Here is a 22,322-nt window from a genome sequence, read left to right as displayed (position 1 = left end):
CATTGACTTTTACATCTAATTGAAAGGCCTGTCTGAAGGTCTTGTGATGGTAAATTATTCCAAAAAAGTTCTGGGTGCACACATTAACTGCCTCCTGATAGCCCTAAAGACCTGTAGGTCTGCTGGGAGTTATTACCCAGCCGCGGACTGATTTTTTTTTTTTGCTTTTCCATTCAGCTGGCAGTCCAGTATAAGAGTGATGGCTTGTCAAATTGTCAAAGGTGGATGTGTAAAAATCTAGATTATATATATATAGTTATATTATGGTAACTGTCCTTTAGCTAATGTTTATCTTAGTTAAATATGACAGCTATTTTTAAGAATGGAACAAATTTGAACACATCTTTTCATCTGTGAATTTAATGATTTTGTTTACAGAGGTGTACATGGATACAGTAACAAGTCTAAAGAGTTTATTTTTTAAATTGGTGAGGTGATGTTTCAGTTACAGCCTCAGCTCAGTTTTTTAGCTCATTGTGGTTGTTAACCTTGGCTAAATTTAAGTACACATGTATTGCAGGTTTAATACTTTGTCCAGCTGATGTCACCAATTGAGTGCCGAAGACACCGACTTTGAGCATGGGCAAAAACAGCACTTAAAAAATAAAATAAAGTTCAGGTCCTGAGAAATACTTGAATTTTGATTGTCAAGTGTGGCACAACTTGAAAATTTCACATCCCATCTGTTGGCACAATGAAAGCTTATAAGAGCACAGGCATGTCTACTACAGAAAACACAGGACACACTAATTGAAATAAAATGCCATTTTATTTGTTCAGCCGTGTCATAACCTCATCTCCAATACAAGCACAGCAGGACTACAACTGGTTCGTCAACCTAGCTACCCTTGATAGCACATAAAACTGGGTTTTATCAGACCACCAATGATAGCGTTAAAGACTTTTCTATCAGACATCCAATGATAGCATACAAAATAGTTAACCTACCAGTGATACTGTATATAAAACACTTGTCTTTAGATTTATCCCCAACCCACCCTCAATTTCACCCATATCCCTCTTTAGAACATTTGTGACACTGACATATTTTATGCTTAAACAAGCACATATTAAGAATGCATAATTCTCCATTGTCGAGATTATAAAAAAAAAAAAAAAAAGAAAAAGAAAAAGAAAGAAAGAAAAACAAAAAAACTACACAATGTTACACTTTAAGTCAGAGTACAATTCAACTGATTATTAGTGTTCTACACATTCGGCCAGGAACCAAAGGAACATTGTATAATATCACTATAACTTAACACTACATGTAATATACGTTTAGAAAATTACAAATGATTAGCATTGAAGATAAAATGAAGATGGCTAGTGCGAAGGCAGGCTGGGTCAGTACCATAACAGAGAATGAGTATTACAAAAAGAAATAAAAAAATAGAATAAGAAAATTAGAAACAAAACTGATAGGAATACAGGCAAGGCCAAAACATATGTGTTTCAAACTTTTAAGATCCACCTCATGTGCACTCATCCATATATGATCCAAGACCTCCAATGTGTGATTTCCATGTCTCTGATACATTAACTCTTTCTTTTCCTTCATCTCAACTTGCTTTAAACATTCCCATGGCAACCATCTTCTTTGATTTCTTGTGTCAGGCACTTCCCAAGACCTCTTATTCCTCCCTTTACCTTTAACAACTCTAAAGGCCAATCATAATGCTGCTTCAGATAATACAGGCCAATCATAATACAGGTTCTATCAGGAAAGAAAAACTGCAAAAGAGCACAGGACAAAAAAATGTGACCTATTGTGTTGCTATTTAAATCAATACAGTTTTTTTCATCTAAAATACTAATTTAAACATTTTGTTAAAATCTCTCACCAATCCTACAGGTCGGTGTCAAACCAGGCCAGCTGGTTGCTGTCCATCAGGTCCTGGGTGTGGCCAAGGTCTGGCAATGGGTCAGTGTGGTGACCCAAGTCAGGCAGTGTGTCGGCATGGTAGTCAGCACCTTCCATCATAGGGTCCAGCAGGGTGTTCTGACCATAAGCAGCTGGGTAGGCCCGATAGGCTGCATCTGAAAGGCAAAAAGAAAAAAATTTTAAAACTAGTACAAAAATTCCAGTTACAAACAGGTTTCTCATAAAATGCAAGGCTAACAGCTGTTAACTGTAAGTGGCATAAAATGACAGTCATCACAGTCATATAGTTGAGGAAAAAAAAAACTGAACTTGAGTTTTAGATTCAATTAGCTATTCTGTGGGAATTTATGAAAATTAATGCTACATTCATAAATCAATATATATTATTGTGTTTGACTTAGGGAAAAATACAATACAGACCCACTAGAATTATCACATTAAAATTAAACAACAAAATCAAATGTGTTTAATTATGAATTTAAACAAAACCGGAGGGATGATCAAATGAGACGAGTAGTGATTTTATCAGATACAACCAACACTCACCATCCTGCCTATAAGCCAGAGGGTCTCCCTGAGCTCCCATATCCAGGCCGAGGTCTCCAGTCTAGAAAAAGGCAAATGATTAAGTACAACCCAACATAAGCCAGTCTGTGATAGAGTATGTCTTTGTCCCATTTCCTACATACAATGCTGTAAAATACATAAGAAAAACCTTGTTTAGTATGTTAGTTCACTCCCTGAGCATAAAGACACTGCATACTCAAAACCTAAGTCTTGCATTGTACCTGGCTATAGTTTGTTTGATAATGTGTCTGTGTACCTCATTCCAGGCCATAGGCTCAGTTCTGAACAAAGAGCTGGTCAGCTCCACTGACAGTCGTTTCTTGTAGTCTTGAGGCTTGTCCTCAGACATGCGGAACAGAACAGCTGCAGCATAGGTTGCTGAAGTGGAGAATGGACACCAAAACAAGTCAAGTTACTGTTGGTGACACTGTATGTGTGTAGTTTGTGTGTAAATATACACTCACCAACGCCTTCATTACGGGAATGCAGCAACTCAGTGAGTGGTGCAGTGGCTCCTTCAGCTTCAATCGCCTCAGCAGCTTCCTTGTCCTGTGCTAGTTCACACAGCACACCTGCTGCCACACGCTGGATATTCTCCACTGGAGAATACAGCAACTGGAGATGGCAGAAATGTGATAAAAACAAAAAGGGAGTTGGTATCATGCAAATTAAAGCTGCAAATAAACAGACTGGTTACTTGTAATCCTGTCTCAAAATATATATACATCTGAGATTTCATATATAGTAAAATTTCACACTGAGGGCTTGAGTTCTACCTGGACAAAGAGTGGAATGGTGTTGAGTCCTCTAATGACAATTCTGTTGTGGACATCCCGGGCCAAGATGTGGAGAGCTCCTGTGCAGCCTTCCACTATTTCCTCCATACGCACACCCTCCTGTAAATGTTTACAAGGGAAGGAAAAAAAAAAAAAAAAAGTTAATTAAAACTAACAATTCTCTATGTCCACAAAAGGAAAGCTTGAGAGGATATTGGCTTGGTTACACACCACAAACTGCTGCTGGTTGCCTCCCATGCTGGTGCGCCTCTGTGTGTCCTGGTGAGCCCTGACAAGCAGTTGGACCAGGCGAGGGATGGCTCCCTGCTCCCGCAGAGCGCTGTGGTTGGCTGGGCAAAGAGCCAGGTTGCGGATCAGACCAACTGTGGCCTAGATAGGAGGAAAATCGCACATATCTTAGTTGGATGAAATGAAATTCTGAAAAATGTGTACATGTGGAAAAAAGAGATGCCTAATAACCTTGATTAGTGGCCAGTGGGATGGAGGATGCAGTAGTTTAACCACCACAGGCAGGCCATAATGTAGGCGCACAGCATTCTGGGCCATCTCAGCATCCTGGTGGCGGGAGGTCAGGTGACGCAGGGCACAAACGGCTGGCTCTGTGATGTCCTCTCTATCACCAGCCCGAAGGACTGTTCGAACCAGAGCCTCAATACCGCCAACCTAAGATGTATGACATTAATGAGTATAAAAAAAAAAAAAAAAAACTGCAGACAAAATTTTAATCAAAATAAACAGTGATGGTTGAAATATTGATAGTGTCAATGTTTGTTTCTTTGCCACAAATACATTTCACGTAAGCTGTGTGTGCAACCTGTACCTGGCAGACCATGAGTTTGTTACTGTAGTTGTTGCAGGTCAGGTTGGAGAGGATGCCAGCAGCACATGTCACAACATTGATGTCATCACTGCCCAGAAGCTGGACCAGTGTCCCTAGGAGACCCTCCATTCCCTCCTGGAGAATGCAGAGGACAGAGTAACAGGGATAAGGAATCCATAAATTCCCAGTAGTTTTACACAATATGTTACTGCATATTAATGAAACATCTCTGCCTTGTACATTGGTAAATCTGCTTTACACTAGGAATCTGGCCCTTGTATGATGTTATCATTTCTGACTATTGAACAACTGCACCATACCTGTTTGGTGGCAGCATCTGAAAGATTCCTCAGAGTCCAGAGACAGTTCTGGACCAGACGCTGGCTGGGGTCAGTCAGGTGAAGCCCCAAGGCTTGCATTCCACCTACACATACAAGCCAAAAGAACATCATAGAGCTTTCACCCTTCATAACAAAGCCACTTCACAAAATGCATCTAAGACCTGCTGTATTACCCACTGTTGGAGTACAATGAGTTCGATCAGAAAATATTTATGAATTTTAAACCTAAATGTATTTCCGTTCCATTTCTGAAAATGACCATGTACATACCAGCCTCTACGATGGCAGGCTTGTTGCTTGAGCAAACAGAGAGCACTTTGAGCACTCTGCTTGTGGTCCACAGCAGTTTCTCATATGTGAATGTCCTCATGATGTTGACCAGTGCCTGGGGGCCACCACTGGCCAGAATGATCAGCTAAAACCAAGACAGGTTTATGTTCATACATGCTACAAACTGCTGGCAGTCAAGTGGTTTGAGCAGATGTGAGAGGAATAAAACTGATATATATATATATATATATATATGTAAATCATTTTTTTATTTCAATACCTTGCTTTCTTGATTGCCATATGCCAGGATCTGCAGGCAGTCAGTAGTGATGGCCAGGAATTTGACATTTGTGTTAGACAACAGGGCCACCATCTTCTGCAGTCCTCCAGCCAGGCGCACTGCCATCTTTGCCCCTTCCTGATGCAATAACAGGTTGTGTAGTGTAGTGATGGCATAGAACAAAACACTGTCCACTGGTGAGCTGAAAAACCATACAAATAAAAACAAAATAAATACAAATCAAACAAATGCAGTCAGAACCAGGGTCACAAACAATTTTAAATACTAGCATTTCAGGTTATTCACACACTAAGTGGAAAGTTTTTCATACACTGGACATGATGACCACAATCTGTCAAAACTCAGCAGATGACAGAAAAAATAAAATAAATCAGGCTTACACATCATACAGCCACATAATCAGCACTGCAGACTGTGACCAAAAAATTAATTGAAATAAAGACTTCAATTAGTCATTTTAAAATTTGCATTGCTGATTAGCTGATTTTCACTGATGAAATAAACACTGGATTTCAACCACTAAAAGTTAACACTAAGATTTATTCTTAATACCCACATGGCATTCTTGAGAACTGCAAAGTAAATTTTAGACCAATGATTAAATCACAAATCACAAGAAAACCAGGCTGTCTACTCTCTGATATGACCTGGTGCTCACAATCACTGTATAGCAGTGCAAATTACTGCAGGTACCCTGGAACACGGAACCAGTAGGACAGTCTGCTATAGTCCACATCCGCCCCAACAATCCAAGAATCAAGGAACTTAAAAGTACAAGGAGAAAATTCAAGCACTGCATATTTGTTGGTCACTCTAGTGTCCCTATGATGCAAAACAATTACTACACTAGGTCTGTTTTTCACAAAGGATCGTTAGATAATCCTAAAAATAAAAATGATTGCCAGCATTCATATCTATTGGGTGATCACCTCTCTGTAGTTAAATAAGATGAGGCAGTTAATGCCCACCCAATCTAGCCACCATTTACAGTGCAGTACTGTGATCCCAGGTGCAAATTCAAACACACGTGATATCTAACAGGTTGGAACTTGCAGACCGCAATGGTTGTGTTTTGACTTTTCATGAAAAATAATGAAGGAAGACAACTGTTACCAAAGGAGCTCTGTGGTATTCTGTTTATGGAAATGTGGCTGGATGGTGAAGATTAAGAGTTGGCTTTTTAAGGATATCACCAGCGTGGTATTATGTTCTGATAAATCAGTTTTAACACTGGTACTCTAACACTTGCTAGCTGCATTGATTCTTTTAAGATCTGGCTTTCTGTGCATGTGGAGGTTGACTAACTTGGTTTTTATTTGGACTTGTTTACTTAATGACTGCACAGTAGTAGACAAAGTAGAGTGTTGCATTTTTAACAGTGTACAACCTTTACCCACAGAGCAAAGCATGGGAGAAAGGGAGAAGGGAAGAGTGAGCAACAGTCAGGGTTTTGACATTACAACGCTGGCCTTTGGTTTTGAGGTTAAGGCTCTAGCTGCTAGTGGTTTGGCCTTCATCAGAGTGACAGTATATTTCAGTTCATTTTGCACACAAGCACAAAAATTGCAGCCTGCTGGATACATTTGAGCATAAAACATTGATGAGCTGAGTTCCAAGTCTGTATCATAGTTTTAGGGTCTGCCTTATGAGTGACAAAGCAGTACTGTACACAACACAAAGTCCAGCAACATGGACATGTAAAAAAATTCTCCACATTCCTATTGCTGAATTTGACCAATAGGATTTGGACACTGAATATCTCCTATCACTATACAGTGAAATTAGTCCAATTTCTTACCCCAGCATCTTGACCAGGGCAGGGATGCCTCCAGACTTGAAGATTGCAAGGAGCCCCTCACGGTGGTGGGAAAGGTTGTGCAAGGTGCCAGCAGAGCAGCGAGCTGTCTCCACATCACCAGTGTTCTGCATGGCACGAACAACTGCCGAAACCATTTGTGGTGAACGCATCAGGGCATGGCGCGATGCCTCCTTCTTGGACAACTGATGCACCATTACAGCTGCCTTGTTAACAACAACCTAGAGAAGAAGCAATATTTGTTAGGGAGACAGGGTCATGGCAGGAATGAAAAACTGCATATCCACATGATACACTGTTTTACTCTGCCACTACTGTTTTGACATTTGTATGTGTTCATGTGATGTAATTCACACATATGTTCATCTACCTGGTCCTCATCATTGAGCAACTTGGTAAGCTCAGGGATGGCACGGGTGGCCAGCTCAGCATCATCTTGATAGTTAATGAGATTAACCACAGCATGCTTCAGCATCTGAGAAGGCTCTGCCAGGCGCTGCACTGCTGTGGGGTGGGCAGCATCCAGCTGGGTAGGTGGGATCTGGATGCCCTCCTCCAAAGTCTCAGGGAACATGGCAGCACGCACACGCTGTGCCCGAGTCATGGCATACCCCTCAATGTCTGAAATCAACGTGAGGTGACAATTAATATGAGGAGATTATTGAAATATGTCAATCAGAGGTTCTACAACACCGTTTATAGCTATTTACATTTTGTAAATATTGTAATATCTATCTGATCAGTATGTTGTATACCTGTGGCCTCAGGAGTAAAAGGCTGATTGAACTCCCAGTCGTAGAGAGTTGGATCCTCCTCCTCAGCATCAGGGTTCCCCTTGCCGCTCAAAGATGGTGCAGTGGTGGTGACTCCAGACTGGATTCCTGAGTCTAGATAGGACTGCTGCTGCCACTGGCTCACAGCAGCCTTGCTGTCTCCCATTGCCATGTCCAACTCCATCAAATCAGCTACACAATTAAAAAAAAAGTAAAACACAAGAAATGATATAAGGAGACAACTAATTATTAACTTGGTTTCTCACTTTGAAGCGTTATGAGTGTTGGTGATCTTTAACATTAGTGTATTATATGAATGTTAATGATAGAAGCTGTAGAATTTAATGAGCTGAGATTTTACTGTCAGGAGAACAAAGGAAAAAAACAAATGAGAAAATTTAAAATCTATCTATTTAGAGAAATGGAACATAACTAAACAAAAAGCCATGGAAACCCTTATGTTCCTCTGTGCCCCCTAAGTTTTTGTTTTTTTCCCCTGAAGGTTAAACTCAATTTCTTGAGAAAAAGAAAATGTGACGTGTTCAGTCGGCTCCCATTTTCTAAATCCAACAGTTTTATAGTATTTTGTTATGTACACAGAAACTCTTATGAGGAACATAAAAGTAATGATGAAGGCAATTGTTCATATTAAAAAGCAAATCTTTTTCTTTTTTGTCTGATTAAGTTTTTCATACTTACACTGGGTAGCCATTGTTCTTGCCTGCCCTCAGCCCGCACAGCAGATATGTCTGTATAAAAGGAAATAAGTACACAGGGGGAAAATAAGACACACTCAACCTTGACGTCTTGTTTGTCGAAGTCAAACCTAATAGTACTGTTTTTGCGTTTCTCCTACGTGGTCTCAACGTTACAAACCACAGGCTTCTGCATTACCTGTACCAGCTCCCCCTGATTCAGACGCTTGTTTGGCTTGCTAACGTAGCTATGAGGGGAAATACCGAGCCTCCACCTCCAGCCGAGAGCGCAAAGCCGTGGGTATTTCCAAGGCCAGCACGAACACAATTCACCATTCAGCTGCAAAGCACATCAAAGGCATATTTCTCCCCCCTCCCCCCTAACCACGGCCAAGTTCCGACCTCGCAGCTTGGGTTTCCAATGAGAGAAACTACCACCTCCGCCCCGCAATCACTTCCACGACTCCTCCTCTCGTGGCGGGTCTAAGAGTCTAACACGCTGCCTAATCAAAACTAAACGGAAAAACATTGTTTAAATCTACCACAAACATTTAATTGACATTTAGGCAAATCATGACCGGAGCGCTAGCTGCTATTAGCCCCCACCGCTAGCTAACAGGTTGACTAGCTAAGCTAACCTAACGTGCGCGGCTAACCCCTGCGCTAGTTAGCTGCCCAGCTAATATAAACAAATCCTGTTTAGAGCTTCACTCGCAAAGTCAAAATGTTTTGTGTTGCCCGAGGTGCAACTAGTATTAGAAGCATTTATCGACACAAGTCAGTTCATTACAGGGATCGTGCTTCCAAGCAGAGAGTCCAAATGTTTAATTCTGGGCTGATTAGCAGAGCTAGCCAGGACGTATGAAAAGTAGATCCAAGCGCCACCGTACAAAACCTGCTGCCAGTCGAATCAAACCCCACCGGAGCCCCCTCCCTGGCCAAAGATGATTTTCTTTGACGAAATATACCTTGACGCGCGGTACAGGTGTTATATAACAGCTGTAGTAAACATGCTATCTTTACCAGAGTCGAGTGGCTCCTCCGTGGTTCTTGTCAGGAAAATTTTCTTCTCTCTCTTGGCTGAAAATAGGAAAAGGGCTGCTAGGTGAACCACCCGTACAAGTCCGAACCACACCCGCTGTTGCTCCGCCGAAGATGTTGCTTCCGCCTGTGCAATCGAACATCAAGATGGCGAAGGAGAAAATACCGTATTCTACCGCACTAGGAAAAAATAGGTCGCGTTTTAAATGCAGAAGCCAAACTCTTATTTAACCGGGATGATCAGATATTTGTGGATTTTTATCTTAAGATCCGTCGGCCATTTCATTTTAGAGATATTTCACTTATGTAAAATGTCATGGTAGTGTGTGTATGTGTGTGTTTGTGTGTGGGGAGGGGGTCTTCATTAGAGAGGAATGTGATTCATGAGTTGCTGTGCTGTGTGATATGATAGATGGGTTTTATTAGCATGCAGTTAACTCTGATAAACATTTCTCCTCCTGTTAATATATATCATTCATTCATTTATATAAATCACTAATCTGACCAGAAGAGGACAGTCTGTCCATTATGTTTCACATATGTATAATTAAACTGGTACTTGTTTGCAAATAATAAACTGTGGTGGTTAAAAAAAGTAAGAGAAGATAAATATACAGAAACCACAAACGTAACTTTAGAGGAAGGTGTGTCGTTTTATGACTGAATTTAAGTTTTCTACAAAAACCTAAATCTTGATCTCATGACACATAAGCAACAGTCTACATCTGTTTCAGTTCTTCATCAAAACGGAAGATGTCATGCATAGTATGGTCATATGTTTGACACATGCCACTGATCAGAAAATTTCAAAATCCAAAGTCTTATTTGGAAACACATTTTCTATTCATACCATCTCTCAAAGGCTAATAAAAAATATTCAGTCACATGTTTGCAAGGGGCATGAATGATATCAGAACAAGCAGAGTAATAAGTTAGACGACATGCTACAGTACCAGAGGAAATGGAAGTGTAAGAATATATTATTTCATAACCTGCTTAAAATGAATCTCATAAGGCAATGACATTTTTTTGCCTTTGGATTTCCATTATTACTAGCATCAAAGTTTAAGAATAAAACTATATGAGACCCATCCACCCTGATGGAGAGTGGTTAGAGATCAGAATCAGATAAGACAGTAGCAGCCACAGTGTCTTGACAAGGTGAACAAAATAACAGAAACCACTCAGAATGCAATAACCCCATATTTTGTGGCCACACATTAATATCTTGTTCTAACTCAATATCTCATTCCCACATGTTAATAACTGATTGCCACACGTCAGTATCTTGCTGTCATGACCAAAGAATATTTTTTCCCAAATGTCACCTGAAGGGCTCCATGGATATTTAGGTTAATATCTTCTCAAAAAAATAAAAAAAATCATTTCATGTCATGTCATTGTGGATTATTGAAAAATCTGATAGACAAAATTGCAATTTTAATTATCTAGAATTACAACTTTCATTAGGAACATAAAGTGTGGGAAAAGGGGCCTGAATAATGAGTTCTCAATTTAAATCACCTCTATTTGTGCTCTGGTGAAATTGTTCACATCAGATGCTACATAAATATTTTCTTTCTTTGAAAGTGAAGTATTTATATACTTGCATAGGATCACTAGGTGTATGCTTGTCAATGAGGGTTCAAACCTAAGACATCTAGATAAAAGATCCTCAACTGTGCCATATTTGTATTCTTGGGACCATTTCAAAATATCACTTTTTATTTAGAGTGAGAAGAAAAGGAATGACAATAGTCAAGAAACCATGCAAAGCCAGGTGGATGAATCCGAATAAATACACCTTTTATTTGACTGATTAACAGATCTGATTATACAAACGCCAACACAGAGCTCTGAAATAACAGGACCAATCAGCGAGACAATGACTGTACATTCTTGAAGTGACTCTCCAAAGTTCTGACCTTTTTTGCCCACCCACCACCCAACCCGCAGTAACTATGGAACTGAATTACTAGTGTTTCTTTCTGTACAAGTAAAGCTCAGCTACCCACCCACCCTCTGCCACCCTCTTTTTACAGTGCACAGTCTATTATCTACAGGTTTGAACAGTATGTACCATGAGGGGAAGTTTAGCCAATTGTAGAACTGGGTGCCATGATGGACTTTGGGTGCTTGCTGCACAGGACTAATGCTTGAGTGTGAACTCTGATGTCTCTTGTTTTTGCCAGGTTTGGCTTGTGTAGTTTAGCAGACAAGGCTGCTATAATAATAGTGTATGCATTGTTTTAAGAGCTTGTAGTGTAAAGAGCATAGTAATGTTTGTTGCCTTTTGGTTGAAATGCAAACAGCCAAAAATCTCGACATACAGGTCTAGGCTGAAGCAACTTCCTTACATTTCTGTATCTGTGCCACTCTCACACACCTTTGGCCACCCGTGCCACACCTCTCACACTCATACAAATACTGATTTGTTTGTTCCTTCATATGAAAAAAAAAAAACTTTGCAAATTTTTTTTTGTTCTGAATCTGTTACACTGGGTAACAGTGACTTGCCCCACATACTTTAAACACACCATCATCCCTACAGTACCTAAGTGCAGTGTCTTGTTCCCTTCAGTATTTTCTACTGTAAAAACTCAAACTGTACCATCACAATAAATGGATGGATTAAACACTCACTTTCATTCTTGCAATCAATCTCCATTCGATCTCACCCCTCATGTCCTCACATTCCAACCTTCGCAACCCCAATTGGTTCCCCACATACCCATTTACTCTTGTTTAGCACACAGTCTTGTATGTAACAGTGACAAATACTCGCCCTCAGCATAACAGGCAGGAGAAGATGAAAGAGGAGGGAAGGAGAAAGAGTTGTGGAAAAAGATTTAGGGGAAGAAAAGGTGAAGTCTTCTCCTTGAGGAGAGTGAAAGATGATGGGAAGAAAAAACCGTGTGTCCTATTCCCCCCCACATCTTTGTGATGAAATGGAGAGTGAGAGTGGAGGGAGGAAGGACAAGGGAGGTGGCGGGTGAGCGAGATGGAAGGGAGGAGAGCAGAAGAGCAGGGTGAAGTGTTTAGGTCTTCATGTGTCCTGGCCATCAGTGGCAGGGGTCTCGTTGGCATTGGGCAGATCTGAGTCAGTGTCCCGGCTGGATATGCGGTCGAGTTCTGCCTGTACATCGCTCAGGCCCAGCTTGGAACCTACATCATAAAAACATAAATATTAGGACTATATCAGAGAGAGAAAACTACTATAGAGGCACACAAGCATGTATCCAGTGAATCACTGGGGGATTAAGGCACAGTGCAGTAGGACAATTACACATGGTTACAATAAGAGCTGGGTAAAAATGTGGCACCATATTACAGTAATAGAAATTTGATCATTTCATACCTTTCTGCCTTATTGCAATAAGTGACAAATGAAATGAAATTCCACCTTGTTGTGTTAGTTCACTGTGGATGCATCCTGTGTAGTTATTAACTTTCAAACAGACATTACATACTGAAATTCTTTTAAATGTTTTTTTTTTTTTTTTTTTTTTTTATTTAGACCCAAGCTGGACCTTTTCCCCAAAACACTGACTGAATTTTGTGTGTTTTATTAATCTGAAGCTTTTTATAGGCTTATGGGTGAAAATGTTGCTCTAACTGAAAAATATCTACCTTGGAGGAATGTTGAGGTGTATGATGTCAATAACCAATATGTCTGACAGTGTCAAGATATTTTTTTATTTGTCAATATTGCCCAGCCTTGGTTAGAACCATGTGCATTGTTGTTGTGGCAATTATAAGAAATGCAATGCGACATGCAAAACCGTAAACATAAAAAGAAATCAAATGTAGGGGATCAAAGTAGAGACAAAAGGGGAAAGATCTGGGGTGAAATGGTTTCCTCCCCACTCAGGCATGTAAAAAAAAAAAAAAAAAAAAAAAAAAAAAAAAAGGAATTGCAGCTGTGAGACCTGCTTGATTTTTTTGCTGGTTAACTCCACATGGTCATGGATCTGTCCAATTATATGCAGTCAATACGGTACATTGCACTATATCCAAGAAACCTGTTGTTATGGATATGCCTGAGCTTTCTGGTGGCATTCATAAAGACTTATTAGCAGAAGCTATGGTGTGAAATCAATAAAATGGACAAAATTAAAACGTGTTGCAAAAGTAAATAAACAGCGATGGGATCATCTCCTGGACCACTACTTCAAATCTTAGCTTGGGTAGTTTCTGAGTGCAAATTTGAAAGGTTATATATAAGTGTGTATATATACATATATACATTATATATGAAAACAACAAATTAATAGTTTCTAGCCCTCAGCATAATCTGTGTGTGTTTGTACATAAGGTAAACATGTGATACAGGAGGACTGGTCCCAGCATTGTTCCTCCTTGGATGCTGGAGAAAGTAGGAGGCTCAGGGAAGAGTGAGTCAGAGAAAGAAATAAGAAATAAAAAAAAAAAAAAAAAAAGGGGGACGTTTCTCAGATTGTACGACAGACACAAGCAATAATAAATGAAGAATTTCTCTCTCACACACACCTTAACGTGGCCAGCATCCTCTGACTAGTGCATACACATACATACATTAATGATGTTAATAGTGAAAAATCCACAACAAAGACCATGAGAATGAAAGACACTGTAACACAGAGCTACACACAGGCATAGAGATGATGGGTGTGGCTGCTCTGGGCTCAGAGCATGTTGTAATTCTGTTTACCATGTGTTATGGTCATGTCTGGAGTAGAGGGTAGAGTAAAAATGGGAGAAAATTAAGGGTGGCAGATGGACGGTAAAACCAAAAAGAAGCTGAGTGATGAAGAGTGGGTAAGGATGGTGTTCAGTCAAATCAATCATCACTTTTTGGTGGTTCTCTCACCTGACTTGCGTACGGTTCCTGGAGTGTTGTTGCCACCACCTGGCGTTCCAGGCCCCCCTGTCCCCGCCTTCTTTGTCAGTAGACTGTTGAAGAAGTTGGCCAATACACCCTCACTGGTCTGACCTGCAGCACACAGGGATTAGAGTTCAAACACACAACCACGCACTGACTTAGGAACAGCTAATGGTCATGGACAACATACCCGATTGTGGCATGGCGTTTGCTACGTTGGCCGCTGCGGAGCGATTACTCGTCCTGGGGGAGCCCGTGGGTGCTCTGCTTGTGGTGTCCTGTGAAGCACGACAGTTTATTTCACACACCTGGAAGGCGGTCCCCTTTATCTTACAACCCAAAACCAGAAACAAGTAGCACTCACCACTGGTCGCCCAGCTGTCACAGCGGGCTGTTTGGCGAGCAACGACTGCAGCTTTACCAGAAACACTTGGTCATCTTCTGCCTGAATCTCCTTTTCATGTACAATCTGAAAACAGGCAGGAAAAAGAAATTGTTGTTTTAAAGTCTTTTTTTACTTTCAGCTCTTCTTCATAGCTCAACAGCTAATACATTAGAACTCGCATGATCCCTGCAGGGATATGGGATTAAGATTAGTGCAGTGGCTGCAAAAATAATTTAGAAAGGTAATGATACATGATATAACAAATCCGCTGTGCTCTAAGTTTAGCTTGCCTAGCAGGGTCTCTTTGAGTCGGTCCTTTTTTTGTGAGATCCATACCTTTCTGACTGGTGGTTTGACTATTACATCCTCAAAACTGTCGTCTGCTTTGACTGTCTGGAAGTTCTCGTGTAGAATGGCAATCTTTTTCTCATTGTCCCAACCTGATGGACTGGGGAAAGGAGAGAGAGGAATATGAATCAAATAGAAGAGGTCCAACAGTGCTAGGATGGACACACAACACACAACACACAACACACAACACACAACACACAGTCCTATCTCATTATAGTTGTGAGGACACTTAGTAACATAATGTATTCACTAGACCCCTTAGCCTTAATCATAATACACATTATAATTGTAATGACTAAACCCACCTCCTACCCTAACCTATACCTAAGTCTAACCTCAACCCTAAAACCAGGTTTTAAATCTAAAAAAAAAAAAAACATTTGAAGTTGTAAGGACCAGCCAAAAGGTCCCCACAACCCCGAATAGTCCACCCAAAAATGGTATCACACTGAAACGTGTCCACGCAACCATTGAAAAACTTATACAGACTTACATGAAGACAGCGTCTCTTTCCACCACTTGTGCGGGACAGTGGAAGGGAAAGCCGTAGAGTCTGTGGACCAGATATTTGTACAGGATGTCTAGGTTCTTCATCTCCTTCACTGATGTGTAAACCAGAGACGCCCCATCTGACACCAGTGTCAAGGACATTTTTAACAGCACAATGTCTAAAGAAGCAGCAGAAATAAAAACCAGCACCGTACTGACAGAAAGTCTTCATAATAACTGTAGCAATAAAAAAATAACCCTTAAAAATGTTACACTTCTTCCACTGAAGAAATGTTTCTGAAAAAGAAGCAATTTTAAAAAAGCTCTGAGTGATCTACAACTTTTAGCAAGTTGTCTTTTCAACAAAGCAACACAGCATATGTAGGCCATCATACTAAAATAATAATAATGCAGCTGAGAACATAGCTGTTGGCCTAAGAACAAAACACCTTGAAATGCCAGTCACTCAGCTGTATCACCATCCCTCATCACCGAACAGCTGAATCTGTTAGCACCAGGAAATTACAGACACTGTGGTATTGATCAGCAGCCCTGCAAATATGCTGCAATTTCATTTTGCCCTTGTGACAGTAAAACCTTCAGTGTAAACAACTTTTAGCTTACACCAGCCAAAGGTAACATCTAAGAGAAAGGATACACTGCAGACAGAAGTGTCTGATGTGGGACTGGATGAAGTCCAGATGTTCATCTCTGTAGTCGTGCTCCTTCTCCAATGTGCTGATGGCGTCACACTGAGGACGGATAAGTAGGTGTCAGACAGAGGTCAATATGTGAGTAGATGCAATAAAGCAGCATTATGTTGCTTTGAGATGAAACGTCTTCATTTCAAACAATAAAAGATTTTAAGTTTTAGTTTTATTAATCAAACAATGGCTTTCTGAAGTTCTAAAATAACACAACTTATATTACTCATTGGCCGTGAACAACTATGAGTGATATACATGTCCATGCATAAGCTATACTTATAATCTGGGCGGTGAGTGTGGGTACCTTGGTGCAGACCACCACCACTGGTATCCCCAGGTTGTGTGTGAGTGTGTTGTCTCCTAACGGCAGCAGCACACTCTCCTCCTCTTCACTCCTCCTCTGCGGGGTGCCGTCCTCCCCACTACCTGGCTCTGTGTATTCCTGGAACTGTTTTACAACTACACACACACACACACACACAAACAACATTTTACCCACAAACAACATGAAACACATAAGACGTAAAATTACTATTCTCATCAGTGGGCCTGACAAAATCCTATGAGAGTCTCATCCAATGTATTTTTTACAAGTATGATAGAAATGCTCTCCATCAAAAAATGTGTTTATACCTCTAAAAACATTTTAAAAAAACATTTTTGCATACTCTTTTGTATTCGATTCTACTACTTGGTCTGAGTTGTCAGTATGGCTCACGTTTGTGTTCCAGCTCCCGCAGCGTCTCTGGGGCGACCCGGAGTTTGTCGATGTGTTCCCTAGCGACAGCGGCCCACTTCTGGAGGGAGTCCAGTGCGTTCCATGGCCGTGACATGTCAACCGTTATGAGCAGCAACGTGTTGCTGATGGAGTCTACTGGTACAGCTACCCCCTGCAGACCTTTGTGGTAAAGGTCTCCATCTAACACCCAAGCGTTACACCTGGTGTGGTCTAAACACATGAACACACAAAATGCACCAAGATAAATACACACTCCTATTTTAGAAGTGCTTTGCATAACAAATGCATAACAAGTGCTTTGCATAACAAAAAGAAAGTGTAACTGCAAGCAGTCACTGGTTACCATCAATGTCGTCGTCATGGACACTGAAGTAAAGGTATTCCAGGCCACGCCCTTTCATGTACTCTTCGACCCCCTGTAACTTTGCCACCAAAGTCGTCTTCCCCGAGCCCACCTCCCCTAAACAGATATGCACAGGAAATCACAGCATCTGGTCAAACAGACAGACTAAAACATGCCTTTTCCAAATCAACAATCACTGATATAACAACAATAATAGAAGAAGAAGAAAAGGAACACTGAAGGGTTCATATAAAGAATAGTGTGCACCAGCATACACAAAACACCATTAAAATTGCACAAAACTGCACAGATAGAGGGTTGCAATTTAAAATGAGTTTAATTATTGATTACTTTCTTAATTTATGAAATCGTCCTCAAAGTCTAAGCCTGGTGGTTTGTCTTGTCCCCCCTCAGCATCAAGGTGACATCTTAAAATAATTTTTTTCTGTCATACCAGCAGTTATGGAAAACAAACGAAAAACATGACATATTTGTGTTTGAGAAGCTGGATATTTATGTTTACACACAAACGGTAAACTAGCACCACTTATTATGCAGTTTTCACAAAGGCAGCTCTAATGCACTGCACCTCTACTGACAAAGTACTGTCTCTGCATTTAGCCCAGCACTACGGAAAACGCCAAACCTGACAATATGGCCATTGCTATTGTGTATAAGGTCTGTGCTGCATCCATTCATATCAACTTAAACCGACAGGGGGCCTCAAATGCATCATAAAGCACAGCTTGCTTTGGTGGTAACAGACAAGTGGCTTTACAGCTACACTGTGCACCACTGATTGGTGGTAAAGGGTAGCAGTTTTCGGATTATCCAAGGTGGATGTGTGACTTGGTTAGTATGCGTTTATGTGTTTGTGTGTGTGTGGACAGCATGAGGACCAAGGGACACAGTGAGGCTCGCTCCAAACACGACCTGGTGGTTTGTCTTGTCCCCCCTCAGCATCACCTCCACCTAGCTGCTACTAGCTTCCCTGGATGCTAGAATGACTTGCAGTGTTTCCAAGCGGCCCGATTCTCCCACATAAAATCACTGTGCGTGCGTGTGCGTGTGCGTGCAGGCGCTCGGAGAATACACCTGTCTCCCTCTGCCAGCCGACGCACCGGCTACCAGGCAGAGCACAAAAAGCACAATGGGTCCAGAGCACGTTAGCTTAGCTATCGAGCAGTATTAAGTGCTCCGGGATGATCACCTGCTCCAGGGCTGTTCCAGCTAACCACACACAGACACAGATACCCACCCATGACCAGGACATTTTTCCCAGACGGTAGCTTCGATCTTGAATGGGTTGACACTTCACTCAGGATCGTGGACCTGCAGAAACAGCGGCCCCGTTAAAACACAGCGAAACCAGTCTGGTCATTCATTAACAAAACAAGCCAGTCAGTGCCCAGTGAGTCTGGTGCTGATGCTAGCTAGCCTGGTTAGCAGGCTAGCTGTCAAACCATCCTCATCCCAGTGCAATGGAGCCTCTAAACCCGCAAACCCCGCTCACAACAATCCAGACCGGATCAACCAGCACCCACCATAAATTCTGCCCATCGTCCTCGTCTGAGTTGGAGTTCTCCAGTGCGCTCTTAGGTCCAGTTGAGTTGGAGGATAATAATGCACTCCTCCCTGAAGTCGCCATCTTCGCACGGTTAGTAAACCGAGTGGAGCGCCCGGATGTAGCATCTGCGAGCTAACCTAGCCTGGTGCACCGCACGCCGGGGCCGGGGCGTGGTCCGCCCGCACAGAGCTGGGCTCTCAGCCGCAGACATGACATGATCTCATCCATGAAGTGACAAATCTGGACCACACCAAGCCGTGTGCTCGGGAGTCTGCTCTTCAAGTCAAAAACACAGCTGCAATAAACAGGCTACAGGGCATTTTTGATTGTTATAATTAGGGCTGATAAATAAACAATGGACCAAAAAGCCTTGTCTATTATAAACATTATAGCATTTTATAAAATGATGTGCATGCATGACCTGGCCCACTGAGCCACACAAATCCATTGCTAACAAAATATCCTCTTTAATACATTGCCTCAAATCAGTGCCTTGATTTATGAGTAATGTGGCACCGGGCCTAAGCCTACAGGATCTGGATAAACCTGTAATACCTTGGAGGAAAATGGATGCATTTCAAATGCATAAGATATATTAGAAGGTGAGATAATGAGCAAAATCACTAGACAAAATAATACTGTCATCTATACCCGCTTATTCCCAACCAGGGTCACAGGGATCTGCTGGAGCCTGTCCCAGCTCTCTTTGGGTGAAAGGCAGGGGTCCACCCTGGACAGGTCACCAGTCCATCACAGGGCCACATAGAGACAAACAACCTCACACACTCTCATATTCTTGTACTTTTGTGAGGCAACAGCGCTAACCACTCAACCACCGTTCTGCCCAAAATAATACCAAGAAATTAATTTTAAAATCCCAAAGTAATGCTTATATAAATCATAAGAAGCCTACATTTATTTAAATAAACTAATTTAGGTTGACGTTGAAGTAGTTTAAGCACAGTAACAATCCATCAGTAGCCTGTTTATTTGTAGAACACCTTTAATTTTGATTATTTCCTATAAGAGGTGACTGGTAACCTGATACTAAAACTGACTAAATCTGAACTGTAAAACATTTGGGAACTAATGCACACACAGTGTCAAACGATAAAAATAAAAAGTTAACCTATGATATCCGTTATTTTCTTATTATTTCTATTTTTAAGTAACCTGTTTTCAAGCGGTTTAAATTTATCTGAACCAATAAATGCGGTGGGTACACCCTGAACTTTAAATTAACCACCATTTGGTCTCAGGTGTGCGGTCATCGCTTATTATAAAACCACTGATGCGTATCGCAGCCAATCAAAGAGGAAGAATCCGTTTTATAAGTGTCAGTTCGCAGTGAAAACCACTAGATGGCGCTGACACACTGTGTTGCGAGGCCACTGGTCCCTGGGTAAGGTGCGCTCTCTGCGGCCCCCGATGGAGCCAGCGGATTAGAAACTCCAGTTAAGTGGCGCACCGTCCTCCTCCTCCTCCCCATCTTTCACCCAGAGTGTACCCAGGCGCACGGAGCGCAGCCTCACCGCACTCGTCCTGTGGGAGTTAGAAATCAGCTCTGCTTGGCTGTGAGCGCCAAACCCAGCGAGCTCTGCAGTGTAGGGGATTGAGGAAAACATATAGACAAAGAAGGTGAAAAGAGGGAGATGGGTCCGGAGGCGGCGAGGTATCCGTAATTATCAAGTACACGGCGGCGAAGTTCTTCTGCTCCGCTCGGGTCTTTTCTCCAGGTCGTTGAGGTGAGTTTTCTCACTGCAGGAAACAAGAACATCCTGGATGCTGCATGTCTTACACGGTGCATGAGAGATGTACTATTCCAAATATTTCACCCTTTTCTCTGGATTGTCTTAGAAATGATGTGATGCCATTAGATGTTTTTATCCTAGTACAGCATCATAAGGTGTAAATAAGCAGCTACTTATGTGTTGTTTTAACTGGTTGTGTGACTTTATAGGTGTATAAACTATACTTTAGGGTATATCTATCTATCTATCTATCTATCTATCTATCTATCTATCTATCTATCTATCTATCTATCTATCTATCTATATATATATATATATATATATATATAGAGAGAGAGAGAGAGAGAGAGAGAGAGAGAGAGAGACAATGATATGGCAACAAAAATATTATTCTAAAGAAATCTACAGGGACTTGAGATTTGTGATTTATTTGAGAAAATATTGGAAAACACCTTGGTCACTCTAAACCCCTGCTTTATTTTTATTCAGCTAGAGTGCTAAAATAAGCCCTATAAGAGGGGGCTATCCACTTCAGCCTCTGTCCCTCTTGCTTTTCCTCTCTCGTGTCTCTTTCATTCACTCTTCTTTGCTTGCCTTTTCTCCAGCTCTTTTTCTCACTCCAGCTCTAATCCCCTCTCTCACAACCCCTGCCTCCCTCACTCTCACTGGTTCTCCCTCTTTCCGTCAACTCTAATAACACTCTGTGTTTGCAACACCAGACTGCTTCACTTCTGATACTCCTCTACGTCTTTTCTCAGACCCAGCTACCTTTTATGTGTCCAATCTTTTCATGTGCTTTCAGAGCACATCGCTGTAACCTGTCATGACAAATATTATATATAGGGCAGAGAGTTTTATTTAATGCTGCCATACACCTGTACATGCGTGAAGAGACACGCTCACATACGGGCGACACATTGAGACATAAATTAACGGGTCATGTCAGTTGAGCTCTGAGCAACGACAGTGTGGAAAATAAGAGCACACAGTGATGGGCCTTGGAATGATTTAAAGACGTCTTTCACCACGCTGCAATCAATTATTACTATTCCATTTGTCAGGGCATTATTTTGATTTGTACATCAATTTCAGCTCACACAAACCAGTTTGTTAGAAAGATTTAGCTTCTTGTTCAGCAGGTTGTTCTGTTTGTGGCGGTAGCTTCTATGTGCAGTAACAGGGAGACATAAATATTTGAAACATACCTTGTGACAAGAGGGGAAAAAAAAGATCAAATGTAGTCAAAGTAAGGACAGTCATACTTAAACCTTCCTGTCCCCCCCCCCCAAGAAGCCACATGCTCCTGTGATGAAGTGTGATATGTAAATTGATTGTCACCTCTGGCAATGAGCAACACATGTGACAGCTTCCGTTTGTACTGTGAAGGCACATTCTGTACACAGCTCTTATATGGTAGCTCTGGCTGGAGAAATCTTCCACATAGGCTGTCACTATCAGTGTCATCTGCTGTCAACCGGAACAGACAGACATCTGCTGCTGCCCGCACACACTTACACACACACACACACACACACGCACACGCACACACACACACACACACACACACACACACACACACACAGTTAGCAATGAACCGCCACCCATATGGGCGTATATAAAAACACAACTAACCACACGGCACCTACACAGGCCTGTTGTATGTCACATACCTGTCAGGTGCCTCTGTCCACACCCATTTGTCTATATATGTCTTATTCAGTATGCTCAGCTAAAAATAATTACCACCAGCCAACACACACATGGAACATGAATTATGGAAGAGAGACAGAGAGAGAGAGAGAGAGAGAGAGAGAGAGAGAGAT

At 41.5% G+C, this 22,322-nt stretch overlaps 2 protein-coding genes across 2 annotated transcripts; both read right to left on the bottom strand.

Moving 5' to 3' along the window:
- Positions 1-750: 750 nt before the first annotated feature.
- LOC113126274 (catenin beta-1-like) lies at positions 751-9,432 on the bottom strand. The gene is made up of 17 exons (XM_026300240.1): positions 9,289-9,432; positions 8,270-8,319; positions 7,553-7,762; positions 7,168-7,418; positions 6,780-7,018; positions 4,961-5,162; positions 4,681-4,825; positions 4,390-4,493; positions 4,070-4,204; positions 3,709-3,912; positions 3,460-3,618; positions 3,229-3,348; positions 2,917-3,067; positions 2,709-2,830; positions 2,432-2,492; positions 1,845-2,040; positions 751-1,734 (listed from the first exon to the last, which is right to left on the bottom strand). The coding sequence occupies exons 2-16, from the start codon at positions 8,280-8,282 to the stop codon at positions 1,850-1,852; spliced, it is 2,307 nt and encodes a 768-aa protein (XP_026156025.1). The 5' UTR covers positions 8,283-8,319; positions 9,289-9,432; the 3' UTR covers positions 751-1,734; positions 1,845-1,849.
- Positions 9,433-11,879: 2,447 nt separating this feature from the next.
- dync1li1 (dynein, cytoplasmic 1, light intermediate chain 1) lies at positions 11,880-18,874 on the bottom strand. The gene is made up of 12 exons (XM_026300404.1): positions 18,726-18,874; positions 18,440-18,513; positions 17,182-17,298; positions 16,818-17,048; positions 16,404-16,558; positions 16,051-16,144; positions 15,397-15,532; positions 14,889-15,000; positions 14,532-14,636; positions 14,358-14,445; positions 14,156-14,278; positions 11,880-12,471 (listed from the first exon to the last, which is right to left on the bottom strand). The coding sequence occupies exons 1-12, from the start codon at positions 18,827-18,829 to the stop codon at positions 12,353-12,355; spliced, it is 1,458 nt and encodes a 485-aa protein (XP_026156189.1). The 5' UTR covers positions 18,830-18,874; the 3' UTR covers positions 11,880-12,352.
- Positions 18,875-22,322: the final 3,448 nt, after the last annotated feature.

This window comes from Mastacembelus armatus, chromosome 11 (assembly GCF_900324485.2).
Source record: "Mastacembelus armatus chromosome 11, fMasArm1.2, whole genome shotgun sequence".
Classification (NCBI taxonomy): domain Eukaryota; kingdom Metazoa; phylum Chordata; class Actinopteri; order Synbranchiformes; family Mastacembelidae; genus Mastacembelus; species Mastacembelus armatus.
This window is presented reverse-complemented; position numbering and strand designations above follow the sequence as displayed.